At 34.3% G+C, this 13,652-nt stretch overlaps 1 protein-coding gene across 4 annotated transcripts in view; it reads right to left on the bottom strand.

Moving 5' to 3' along the window:
• Nucleotides 1–13,652, bottom strand: part of LOC134719769 (RNA-binding protein lark-like) — a 35,516-nt gene that overhangs the window by 9,390 nt on the left and 12,474 nt on the right. For 2 of the 4 annotated variants that reach the window (XM_063582728.1, XM_063582729.1), the window contains exons 2-5: nt 9,694–10,020; nt 8,973–9,161; nt 7,935–8,173; nt 7,263–7,472 (exon numbers count right to left, since the gene is read on the bottom strand). In XM_063582728.1, coding sequence (XP_063438798.1) covers nt 7,263–7,472; nt 7,935–8,173; nt 8,973–9,161; nt 9,694–10,020 — 965 coding nt within the window. The remainder of the gene's footprint in view (nt 1–7,262; nt 7,473–7,934; nt 8,174–8,972; nt 9,162–9,693; nt 10,021–13,652) is intronic. The other 2 variants (XM_063582730.1, XM_063582731.1) reach the window with 2 other exon arrangements.

The following is a 13,652-nucleotide window of genomic DNA, read 5'->3' as shown; positions in this document are numbered from 1 at the left end:
AAACTTTACGACAAAAGAGATGATTTCAGCTTTCCAATTGTGAACTTTCCATTTCTAAGTAGCAACATTCCAGCAGCACCTGCATACGGGGTATATATCTCCCAATTGATACGATATTACCGTGCTTGCATTTCCTATCATGATTTTCTTGATAGAGGGTTACTGCTCACAAGGAAGCTATTAAACCAAGAGTTCCAAATGGTGAAGTTGAAATCATCCCTTCGTAAATTTTACGGACGCCATTACGGTTTGGTTGACCGTTATGGAATAACTGTTTCACAAATGATCTCGGATATGTTCCTTACGTTGTAACTACAATCCCCTTCCCTTTCATGAATGTGACCTACCGAATTAGACTATTTACCGGATTTGTAATCACATAAGCAACACGACGGGTGCCACATGTGGAGCAGGATCTGCTTACCCTTCCGGAGCACCTGAGATCACCCCTGGTTTTTGGTGGGGTTCGTGTTGTTTATTCTTTAGTTTTCTATGTTTTATCATGTGTACTATTGTTTTTCTGTTTGTCTTTTTCATTTTTAGCCATGGCGTTGTCAGTTTGTTTTAGATTTATGAGTTTGACTGTCCCTTTGGTATCTTTCGTCCCTCTTTTAAATATAGATGACCAATCACATAGTATTAGGAAAAGAAACAAACCTCAAAAACTTATCTTTTCCACTTAACCATTGAAATGAGGTAAATGTCAGATGACATGAACACTTGACTATCAGCCAATGTACCAAATATAGAAGAGCTATTGCTTATGGTATCTTGTATATGGACTTGACCATGAAAACTTAACCTTGCTCACTGATCCATGCAAAGAGATCGAGGATAAGTGAAAACTGTCTGCCGGGCATAAGGACCTTTCAAGGTACGCTTATACTAAATATAGTCAATGAACCATGACAATGAGGTCCGGGACTATGGACATATAACAGACAGAAACTTCGTAACATAAGGCATCTATATACAAAGTTCGAAGCATCAGGTATTCTAGCTTCTAAAATATAAGAAAAAGTGTTTTTTTTTTGTAAAAGTTAACAGACAAGAAACGACAGATTACGCACGACGGACGCCAAGTGATGAACTTCTTGTTTAAAAAGTTGAAATAATAAAACAATTATATTTTACATAATCGATCAAATAATGTTATTGAGATCTTCTTTTGTGTGTGTTTCTTTGCAAAACATCTCACTATTTGTATCAAAAGCAGAAACAAAAACTTTAGCATCACTTGTCATTATCTGAGAAGTAATATAAAAGTTTATCTTGAACAGTTCGGAATAAAGACAGAAATTCTAAAACATCAGTATGTGAATCCTTAAGGCAAAAATTGTTTCTGGTTATAATCATTCCCTTCTGGTATTTATGTTGTCTTCATATGTAAAAAACATTATTTGCAATGTCTCACTACAGAGCTTGGAATTGATAAAACTACTGGTAATCCTAAATATTCTTTAATATCATTTACCAAGGACGAAATTTTACAAAATCATAAATCTGTCCTTCTTTCTTTTGGTATCAACATCAAAGAAAACGAAGAAAACTTGCCTTCATTATACTGGATACCTAAATTACACAAAACTCCATATAAAGAACGGTACATAGCTGGGTCTTCAAAATGTTCGACTAAACATCTTTCTAAAGTACTGACTACTATTCTTTCTACAGTTAAAGATGGGATTCAAAAATATTCTACCAGTGGTGTTAACCAGATATGGTTTCTAAAAAATTCGAAAGGTCTACTGCTTAATCTTCGATCACAATCTTTGCAATTTTGCAGCAACATAAAAACTTTTGATTTTCTACGCTATATACTACTATTCCCCATGCTCAGTTGAAAGATCGACTTCACCATCTCATAAAACAGAGCTTTTTCTATAAAAATGGGAATCGTAGATACAAATTTCATGTTTTGGATTATAATAATTCATATTTTGTGAAGAATCAAACTGAATCTTCCAAAACATATACTGAAGATGGTACTATCAAAATGCTGGACTTTTTGATCGACCATATATTTGTTGAGTTTGGAGAATTTATATTTCAACAGACAGTCGGTATTCCAATGGGTACTAATTGTGCACCCCTGCTGGCAGATTTGTTTTTGTACTCGTATGAAGCAGAATTCATTCAGAACCTTCTAAAAGACAAAAAGAAAAAGCACCTTGCGAAATTCGTTAATTTTACTTTCCGATATATTAATGATGTTTTATCATTGAATAACCTATATTTCAGCCAATACTTACATCTCATATATCCCAGTGAACTTGAAATTAAGGATACTAGTGATACTAGAAGGACTGCTTCAAACCTTGATTTTTTCCTCAATATTGACGTAGATGGACGACTTCACACGAAAATCTATGATAAACGGGACGATTTCAACTTCCCAATTATCAATTTCCCATTTCTCCGCTGTAAAATACCCTCTGCCCCTTCGTATGGTGTTTACATATCACAATTGATACGTTATCCTCGTGCTTGTCCACATTATACGGACTTCATATACAGGAGTGTGCTCCTTACGCAGAAACTGCTCCAACAAAGTTATGAGGAGGACTGATTAAATTGACACTCCGTAAATTTTATGGACACCATCACGAATTGGTGGATCCATACGATGTGTCTTTGACCAAACTAGCTAAGGACATTTTTACCACATGGCAGATTGTGGTTTGTCATTATGTCGCCTAATCTTGTAATTACCAAACGTGACTTATTCCCGATTGTGACTGTTTTGCTGAGTGTGAATTTGCATTACTATAAGACGTCTAACGGTACTTGTCTATCCCAAATACATGTATTTAGTAAAATGTTTAATGTTATATTTGTAATTCTCATCGGATTTTGTCAAATGTGTTGACGTCTTTTTTATTATATTTATGTGTTATGGCAAAGAAAATTAATCACCGCCTATCAATCCATGTGTTCTTAGACAGTAGATGTTATTGTGTCCTGTTAAATTGTTCCCTTTAAAAAGTTTTGGATTCTCATATATTCTATGTATAATTTTTGGACTAGTTTGAATCTCGGTCTATTTCTGTAATTTATTCTTACATACTTTTGATTTTTTAACCCTGTATGCGTACATTGCCTATGTAAATTTTTAAATTCTTTGTATGCACATTGAACGACAAATTTATGTGACGTATATAATTTTTCTGACGTCGGACACTCAAGTAGATCCATGTGTTCGTGGATAGGTTTTTGTGTCCTGTTAAATTGTTCCTTTTAAAAGTTTTGGATTCTCATAAATTCTATGTATAACTTTTGGACTAGTTTGATTTCTGTAATTTATTCTTACATACTTTTGAATTTTAACCCTGTCTGCGCTCATTGCCTATGTAAAATTTAAAATTGTTTATAATCCAGGTACTTTGGATAACTATTGTATGCACATTGAACGACAAATTTATGTGACGTATATAATTTTTCTGACGTCAGACACTCAAATCAATCCATGTGTTCGTAGATAGTAGATGTTGTTGTGTCCTGTTAAATTGTTATACGATGATGACTGATGTTCCCATATTTTGACTATTTTATTGATTGTGACTGTTTATTTAACGCATCATGTAAATGTAACGGAATTTGATGAGACTGTTATTAAAGTGAGAGGGTTAGCGCTATAGAACCAGGTTTAATCCACCATTTTCTACATTTGAAAATGCCTGTACCAAGTCAGGAATATGACAGTTCTTGTCCATTCGTTTTTGATGCGTTTTGTTTTTTGATTTTGCCATGTGATTATGGACTTTCCAAATTGATTTTCCTCTGAGTTCAGTATTTTTGTGATTTTACTTTTTATTAGATTTGATTTTGTTCAACGTAATCAGTACGAAATTTTACGTTTGAAGTTAGATACAAAACAAACCGGACATAGCTTTATAATATAGTTTATTGCTACCTTAGTTTGCTATTAATAAGTATTGACATGTGCATTGTTATTAAATGCAATATCAGTATTTAGTTCAAATATAATCTTAAATCAATCCTAATTCTATCTTATTCATTCAAATGTGACGTCATTTTGTATTTTTTGATGATCTGTTTTACAAATTCAAATGACGTCATTTTTTTGTCATTTTTACAATTTCAAATATGACTTCACTTGGCGTTGAGGTTTAAACTTATTCGGATGTGTCTACTTTTTGTGTTGCAAATGTATGGAGTACTACATTGTACTATATGACATTTTCAAGATCTTGTATAGCTGATCATGTTTGCTGTTTATTGTATGTAACTATATTTATGGTTTTTCAATTAAGGCAAATGTTATAAAAAAAAAATGTATTTTAGTTGTTTCCTGTAATTAGTTAATACTTCAGTTTTATCATGTACATCTTTTGTAAAGTCATTTTTTTAAGATATTGTGTAGCTGATCATGGTTGCTGATTATTGTATGTATAGTCAGTTAATACTTCATTTTATCATGTACATCTTTTGTATAGTCATTTTTTAAGATCTTGTTTAGCTGATCATGTTTGCTGTTTATTGTATGTAACTATATTTATGGTTTTTCAATTAAGGCAAATATTATAAAAAAATGTATTTTAGTTGTTTCCTGTAATTAGTTAATACTTCATCATGCACATCTTTTGTATAGTCATTTTATGAAATTTACTGTTTGCAAAAGTATAAATTATTCTAAATAATAGGGATGTTCTGGTAACTAATAGAAAACCCTGGCCGTTTTCGGCATACCTTTTTGATCTTTTGGTCCTCGATGCTGTTCAACTTTGTACTTGTTACGGCTTTCAAACTTTTGTATCTGGGCGTCAAAAGTAGGTCTTGTGTGGACAAAATGCACTTCTGGCGTATTAAAATTTTGAACTTGTTGCCTTTTTTGGCTGTTGTTTTTGTGTTTCATTGTCAATTGTGTTCTCCAATTTATTTATATTGTAGTCCTGTGGTGTTGTGTTGTCATTTTGATGCTATATTTCTCATGGCCATAAAAGAAGGAGGTCTGGCATGCCACAAAACCAGGTTCAACCCACCATTTTTTTCTTTAAAAATGTACCAAGTCAGGAATATGGCCATTGTTTTATTATAGTTCGTGTCTGTGTTTGTTACATTTTGACGTTGCTTCGTTTGTTTTATCTTATTTTTTAGTGTAAATTCACATTGCGATAACACGTGTCACTGTTCTTGCCTTTCCCAAATTCATGTATTTGGTTTTGATGTTATATTTGTTATTCTCAAGGGATTTTGTCTGATGCTTGGTCCGTTTGTGTGTGTGTTACATTTAAGCGTTGTGTCGTTGTTCTCTTCTTATATTTAATGCGTTTCCCTCGGTTTTAGTTTGTTACCCCGATTTTGTTTTTTGTCCATGGATTGATGAGTTTTGAACAGCGGTACATAAAATTGAGAATGGAAATGGGGAATGTGTCAAAGAGACAACAACCCGACCAAATAAAAAACAACAGCAGAAGGTCACCAACAGGTCTTCAATGTAGCGAGAAATTCCCGCACCCGGAGGCGTGTATACTACTGTTGCCTTTATTGTGTATTTACCTTAATCATAAACCTGCAGTTATGTTTGCTTGTAGATCCATCTTAGTTTTACTATATGACATTTTTTAAGATCTTGTACATGTTGTATAGCTGATCATGTTTGCTATTTATTGTATGTAACTATATTTATGGTATTTCAATTAAGGCAAATATTATAAACAAAATTCTATGGGCTCCACGAAACTCATGATTCTGTCCAAGTTTGGTAAACCCCAGGAGAATTTATGAATCTTATAAATGTTTTAAAAACTTTAACTGCAGACTGTATGTAATACCAGGTATTAACTGACAGAAAAACTAAGTTCATTTATAAGTAATATACCGAAAAACAGGAAATATTTTTTTTTTACAAAATTTCATTTTATAAACTACCTGTTGATCCTAAACAAGCTTCTTTTCAAGTTTAATACAAATCCAGGGTAATTTAAGAAAGTTATTAAAAATTTTAAAACTTCAACCACAGATACACAGGAGTTTTGTGTTAAAAAATTTACTTCTGGATATTATTTTATGATCAAGTTTGTTAAAAGTCTAGGATAGAAGATTTAAGTGATTAAAATTTTCAAAAACTTTAACCACAAAGTGAATATACCATGCCGAGGACGGCATGTAGGATCACTATACCTTGCTTTTACAAATAATTTCAGGGCAATGCATACTATGAGAATTCATTTAGGAAAGTTTATAAAACCTGCTCAGATTCCTGACCTGAATATGATTTGATTTAAGTCACATAACAAGTCATTGATGATACTCTTGTAATAAGTCAACAGGAATGTATAAATGGTAAATACATTCATTTTAGGATGTGTTTGGTGAAAAGGTTGTACAAATTCAAATAAACATTCATGAATCATTCAAAATACAATAATATAAAACATAAAATAAATACCTCAGACTATTAAAACAAAATTGAAAAATTCTTTCCCTTCATGGCTTTTAAGATAATAATAAAGAAGTCAAAAAGGGCAATAACTCCATTAAGGTGTCATCTTAGAGTTTTGGTTTAATTTGCTCTGATAGCCATGTTTGTTGGCAGGCTAGATTCATTTTGCAAACTAAATATATTCAAGGAAAACTTTGATCAAGTTTGGGGATTTTTTTTTTGACCTGTAGTTTCAGAGAACATTTCTGTGAAAGTTAACGGATTACCTATATCAATGATGCCATATGTCAGACGTCATTAAAGTTATTGCATAATTAAACCAAAAGTTTAATTTTGATGCACAGTTATCGTAATGTAGTAAAGACATGCATCATTTTTACTTTTTTCAAATCATTACTTTTTCACACTGTGCAGATGTTTAAACTATTTATCTGAAATAACTGTTTTATGGACCTTCCTTAAGTTTTATATGACGTCACAGGAGTCTGAGAAATATTAATTTAAAGTAAAAATTACTAAACTTTTTGCAATATACAAAGGTATACCATATATGTTTGAACTTTTATTTTCCATACATTTTTATCTTGAAAAGTATACCAGTTAAATATATACTTCATCCTAGGTAATTTCTTTCTTTCAACAAGTCTTTTAATGGGATCAGTATTATGGTGAATTCCTACTTAATATACTTTAAGGTTCAATCCTTCACATATCAATAAAATAGACAGAGGTCAAAAGAAGTACATGCAATAATATTTTTTTCAGAAAATGTATCCAACATAATTGTAAAGGACCTAGAACTGTGGACTTTTTCAATCTCACAAATATCTTTGTTAATAAATAACTGTATGCATACTTCACTTTTCTCTGCATCTGTATCTTTCTGTGCAGTCTCTTTTGGTGCTTCCTGTTCTTTCATTGTACTATCTGTTATAGCAGTCTCTTTTGGTGCCTCCTGTTCTTTCTTTGTACTATCTGTTAAAGCTGTGAGATGCATATAAGTGTTTTCTAATTGTGGGTCTACAGATTCTTGATTACCATATTTTTTTCCTTCAATCCCATTTGTCTGAAATAAAAATGCTGAATTGCATTTCAAACATTTGTACACTACCACTATGTACTTTTGATAATACGTTTCAAAAATTGTAGATGTTTTGTTTATTCTGTATAATGCCGATGATTGGATGACAAATCTTGAATCATGAATCAGTCATATTAAAAAGATTGGTTTTGTGATCTGCAAATAAAGTATCTTAAATGGCTGTAAAACGTGCCTGTCTCATGCGTTCATGAAAACTGAAAGCCTTGGAATAAAATTACTTTTCCAAATAAGTCAACATAAAGCATGTATATGAACAGCAAGCTCTTACCTGAAGGAATAGGGTATTTATCTTTGTTAGTTTTAACCCCTCCTCTATAATTCAAACTTCTTTTATTTTCTAGGGCTTACTTGTCATCAAAAAAGTTGTTGCAGTACCCCTTTATTTCTCAATTCTATTTTTAATAAAACTTTTCTATAGCAACATACAGATGAACCGAAGACCTTTGCATTGTCATAATTCTTTTCTTTTTCCAGCTTTATCTTTTTGATCTGTCCACCTTTCTCTTCAATTTTTCGTTTAGATGGTTGTTCAGTCCTTTCATTATTATGGTGTTCTCCATCTTCGGCAGATTCAGAATCACATATAACAATAACTGTATCTTCTTGTTCATTCATATAAGATGTCCTCTCTTTATTCCGTTTCTGACCTTGATCTTCAACATTATCTGCAAAGGCTTCATTGTTTTAACTTGGTATTATTTTTAATAATGGAATTTGCATTATTTTAGTATTGCTTGCGCTTAAATTTTTTGATGAATTCATGTTATAAATTCAAAGTTTTGTAAACAGGAAATTTATAAAAATAAATGCATGTTGATATTCATGTCAAGTCACATGACACCTGCCAGTTGGACATGTATACCTAACTGTCCTTCCATACACCGAATATAGTAGATCTATTGGATATAATATCTGAGATATGGACTAGACCACCAAAACTGAAACTTGTTCACGGATTCATGAAATGAGTTCGAGGTCAAGTGAAAACAGTCTGATTGGCATAAGATCTTTATAAGTTACGCACATACCAAATATAGTTATCCTATTACTCATAATAAGAGAGAAATTAACTTTACAAAAATCTTTTTTAAGTATTCACTGAGTCACAAAAATAAAATGGCCCTGTACTAGTTTATCATATGTGAGACATAAATAGGCAGACAAACAGGAGTGAACACTTTTTAGACCAAAATGTTATGTAAAATTGGAATACCTCTAACCATAGCAACCAAACATTAAGGGGATTAAAGGACCGTTTATCAAAGTTATCAATATGTTTTGTAAGCCATTTTGATCGATTCGTTATTTGTGCTTTAAATCAAATTTGACCAAAATTTGTTAAATCCTTAAGGACATATTTTTATTGATACAGAACGCATGTGTCCCCTGAGAGAACCACAACCTTTACCAGGAAAACTTAAATGACAAGTTCTTTAATATTTAGATTCAGTGTTTATAGCTTACCTTTTACTGATTCAGTGTTATCATCATTAGGCTCTTGTTTGATAGTAAGAGCTTTCCAGAAATTTTGTCTGTTTGGTTCTGAATTGTCACATTCTTCCTTAATCAGCGGTTTAGTTTTATCAAAGGGACACTCCTTCTGATGAGTAATTTGCAAACTTAACTTTAATGATGCATCTCCTGCGAAATTGTCTGAAATGAAGGATTAAAAAATAATGCTTCAAAAAGAAATTCGGCATAATGGCATGAAGTCTCCAAAACAATTTGATGGAGACTTCATTTAAATAAAAGCACCTATGAGTATGGTAATTAACTTGTTAAAGATTATAATTTTGCTTGAGATGTTACTCACTGAACAAATAAACAAAGAAAGAAAAATCTGGCAATCCAAAACAGTAAAACAGTTGTTTAACCACTAACAATAGATTTCCTTGTAGATTAAAGACTCCCTTGTAGATTTCGAAAAAGAACAGTATAATGACGCTACAAGGCAGCACGCGCACCCGTAAAGTGGAAAGGGATTAATGATTTAATACAAGTTGCAATAACTCGTTTCCCAAATCCAATGCAAATAAATGTTAAAACTAAACTAATAGACTTTGGCTGGGACAATTCCTGGAATATTTAGTCATATACATGTACATGTAATTCTTGGTTGTCTAATAATAAAAAAAATCAAAACCAGCTGATATTGTATATTGTATTGGTCAAATTATGCACTTACTGCTGGTATTAGATTTATGAGATGTTCCACAAGAAGGACAAAAACTGGTACCAGCCGTCAACACTGTGTTGCACTTTTCTCCATTATCATTAGTACCAGAGCAAACTATGTCTACAAAAAGAGCAGAGTCAATAATCCCTCCGCAGCTGCAACAGTATTTAAATCCTTCCAGTACAATGTTGTTACAAGACGGACAACGTGTAGTCTTAATAACAGGAACTATCATCTGCACTTCAGTACCACACCCTGTACAAAATGTGGCTTCAGTTGGAATATCTGCTTCACATAATTCCTTTTGGCATTTCATCTTAAATGATAACCTTCCTCCTGGAAAAACAACAGAAAGATATCTTTCTTCAAGTTTTTGTATATATTTTCAAGCCTTAAAACTATCAATTTTTTTTGTAATGCTATTTTGAATAACTTGACGGATGAATTACTTGTTTGATTAATTCTTGCAGAACATCTAGTGGCAAAAGGGGCGGAAGATACCAGATGGAAAGTCAAACTCATAAATCGAAAATAAACTGTACCGCCATGGCTAAAAATGAAAAAAGACTAACAGACAAATAATAATTCACATGACATAACATAGAACACTCAAGACTTTGGCAACACTAACCCCTATAAGAACTTGGGGTGATCTAAGGTGCTCCGGAAGGAAAAGCAGATCCAGCTCCACATGTGGCACCCGTCGTGTTGCACATGATACTTGTATTACAAACCCGGTAAATAGTCTAATTCGGAAGGTCACATTCATGAAAGGGGAGGGGATTGTAGTTACGACGTAAGGGAACATATCCGATAACATTTGTGAAACGGTTAACTACCTTATGATGGTGAACGTAAAATTAACGAAGGGATAATTTCAACTTCACCGTTTCGAACTTTTGGTATAATAGCTTCCTTGTGAGCAGCAACCCTCTATCAAGAAAATCATAATAGGAAATACAATCAAGGGAATATCGTATCACATTTGGAGATATATACCACGTATGCAGGTGCTGCTGGAATGTTGCTATTAAAATTGGAAAGTTCACAATTGGAAAGCTGAAATCATTTCTTTTGTCGTATAGTGTTGTTGTCAACCGACCCTCATTGTCAATTTCTAGATGTAAGTCAAGATATGAAGACGACTTAAATGCATCTGTCGATGTCTCTGCTGGTGGACATTTTGTCCCCGAGGACATCATCCGCCCAGTAGCAAAACTACATTATTACCACTGGGTCGATGTCTCTGCTGGTGGACATTTTGTCCCCGAGGACATCACCCACCCAGTAGCAAAACTACATTATTACCAATGGGTCGATGTCTCTGCTGGTGGACATTTTGTCCCCGAGGACATCATCCGCCCAGTAGCAAAACTACATTATCACCACTTGGTCGATGTCTCTGCTGGTGGACATTTTGTCCCCGAGGACATCATCCGCCCAGTAGCAAAACCACATTATTACCACTGGGTCGATGTCTCTGCTGGTGGACATTATGTCCGCGAGGACATCATCCGCCCAGTAGCAAAACTACATTATTACCACTGGGTCGATGTATCTGCTGGTGGACATTTTGTCCCCGAGGACATCATCCGCCCAGTAGCAGAACTACATTATTACCACTGGGTCGATGTCTCTGCTGGTGGACATTTTGTCCCCGAGGACATCATCCGCCTAGTAGCAAAACTGCATTATTACCACTGGGTCGATGTCTCTGCTGGTGGACATTTTGTCCCCGAGGACATCATCCGCCCAGTAGCAAAACCACATTATTACCACTGTGTCGATGTCTCTGCTGGTGGACATTATGTCCGCGAGGACATCATCCGCCCAGTAGCAAAACTACATCATTACCACTGGGTCGATGTCTCTGCTGGTGGACATTTTGTCCCCGAGGACATCATCCGACCAGTAGCAAAACTACATTTTTACCACTGTGTCGATGTCTCTGCTGGTGGACATTTTGTCCCCGAGGACATCATCCACCCAGTAGCAAAACTACATTGCATGAACTTCAGAAGATCAAACAGGAAACTGGCTCGGACGTCGCCCAGTATAAAAAGGTCCGAAACAGACATCACCATGGACACGGTGTCGTCTGATATGGCAGGTGTCCCCTCATCACCAGACATGACAAATATCTCAAACGCGACTCATTCAGATCATCGTCCTAGTGACAATAGCAATATTATACATATACAGCCATGTTCAGTTCTCCTTAAAGACATTTTGGTTTTTGATGACACAGTACAACACTGTAGCATTTCAAAATGTGAGACCAAAGGCTGCAAAACTTGTGCTATTTTAATTACAGATGCTGAATTTACTAGCAATTTGACCAAGAAGTCATATTTTACCAGAAGTTACGATGATCTGAATTGTAAATCGATAAATGTCGGCTACGGATTAGAGTGCAACCTTTGCCGGTTGATATACGTCGGTGAAACGAAAGGAAGGCTAAACAAACGTATGTGCGGTCATAGATCAGACATTAACCTCAATGCTAACGACATTCTATACCAGCATTTCAATCAACCCGATCATTCCATCGTTTCTATGACAGTTCGCATTATCGAAAAGATATACCATAGCTCAAACAATCCTAATCTTTCAACGACTCTCCGTAGACAAAAAGAAGACTACTGGATTATACAATTGGGAACTGCAACACCGTATGGCTGCAATGACAAAAATGATGGTATAGGTATTCTATCTAGTCCTTCGTGTAACTCGGTGAATGTGAATGAATATTTTCAACTCGACTCCTCGACGTAGACGCAGTCATGGTCATCGTCATTATACATCTTCTTCTCTGCATGATGTCTCTATAAATGACTTGCTGCCATTCATACAAAAGCCGTTAGGTATTCATCACATTCGCACGAAACTTTATTTATTACCCCTTTCAAAACTTCATTCTCTGTTCAAGTTATGTTTGGAATCCACTGTTACAAACCCTCATTCAAACCAATACAAACTTCAAGCTATAATTTCGGATATTGCAAGTCACAGACTTTTCAACCCAGTTCGCATTGGAAAAGATGAAAAGATCTTTTCTAAATCTTTCCTTTGCCAACAAAGGTCTCGATGGCGTCAACCTATACCTCGTTATTTCAAAGACCAGTCTGTACAAATAATTTCTGATACCTATACCAAACCTATTGCAACTAAAATTTTCAATTACAGACGCGTTTAAACCTCCTGATTGCACTTGTGCTTGTTCCCAATTCACATATAATCCTGCTGGCCACGTTATTACCGGTGACCTTAACATTGTTAATAACACTTCTCTATGAAATGTGTTATCGAAAGGTCCGAAATATCGTGAGCCTAAATCCATCAATTGGAAATACAACTTTAAAATGTTGATGGATTCAGTCGAGGATTATGCCAGACAATGGGCTAAGCTCAACATATACCCTCACGACACTTACCAAAGAGGAAATCCTGGATAATCATATGTTTCTTTGTTCCTTTGGTATTTCAACCAAAGATTAAGAACTGGATCTTCCATCACTGTATTGGATACCTAAACTACATAAGTGTCCTTACAAACAAAGATATATTGCTGGGTCTTCCAAGTGCTCCACGAAACCTCTTTCTAAATTATTAACATCTATTTTATCAGCAATCAAAGACGGGCTTCAAAGTTATTGTGAAACTGCCTATTCTAGAAGTGGCGTGAATCAGATGTAAATACTTAAAAATTCCAAAGAGCCTTTAGAGTACATACAATCTAACTCTCTTTCATTGTAACAGTATTAAAACATTTGACTTTTCTACTCTTTACACAAGTATTCCACATTCCAAACTAAAAGACAAATTGAAAGAGTTGGTATTACTTTGCTTCATAAAAAAGAATGGCCAACGTAGATACAAGTATCTTGTCTTAGGGAGGGATAAATCCTACTTTGTAAAGAATCACTCTGATTCAAACAAAAAATTCTCTGAAACCGATATTATCAAGA

The sequence above is a fragment of the Mytilus trossulus genome, chromosome 5 (assembly GCF_036588685.1).
Source record: "Mytilus trossulus isolate FHL-02 chromosome 5, PNRI_Mtr1.1.1.hap1, whole genome shotgun sequence".
NCBI lineage: Eukaryota > Metazoa > Mollusca > Bivalvia > Mytilida > Mytilidae > Mytilus > Mytilus trossulus.
The sequence above is the reverse complement of the archived record's forward strand: the minus strand, read 5'-3'. Positions and strand labels throughout refer to the sequence as shown.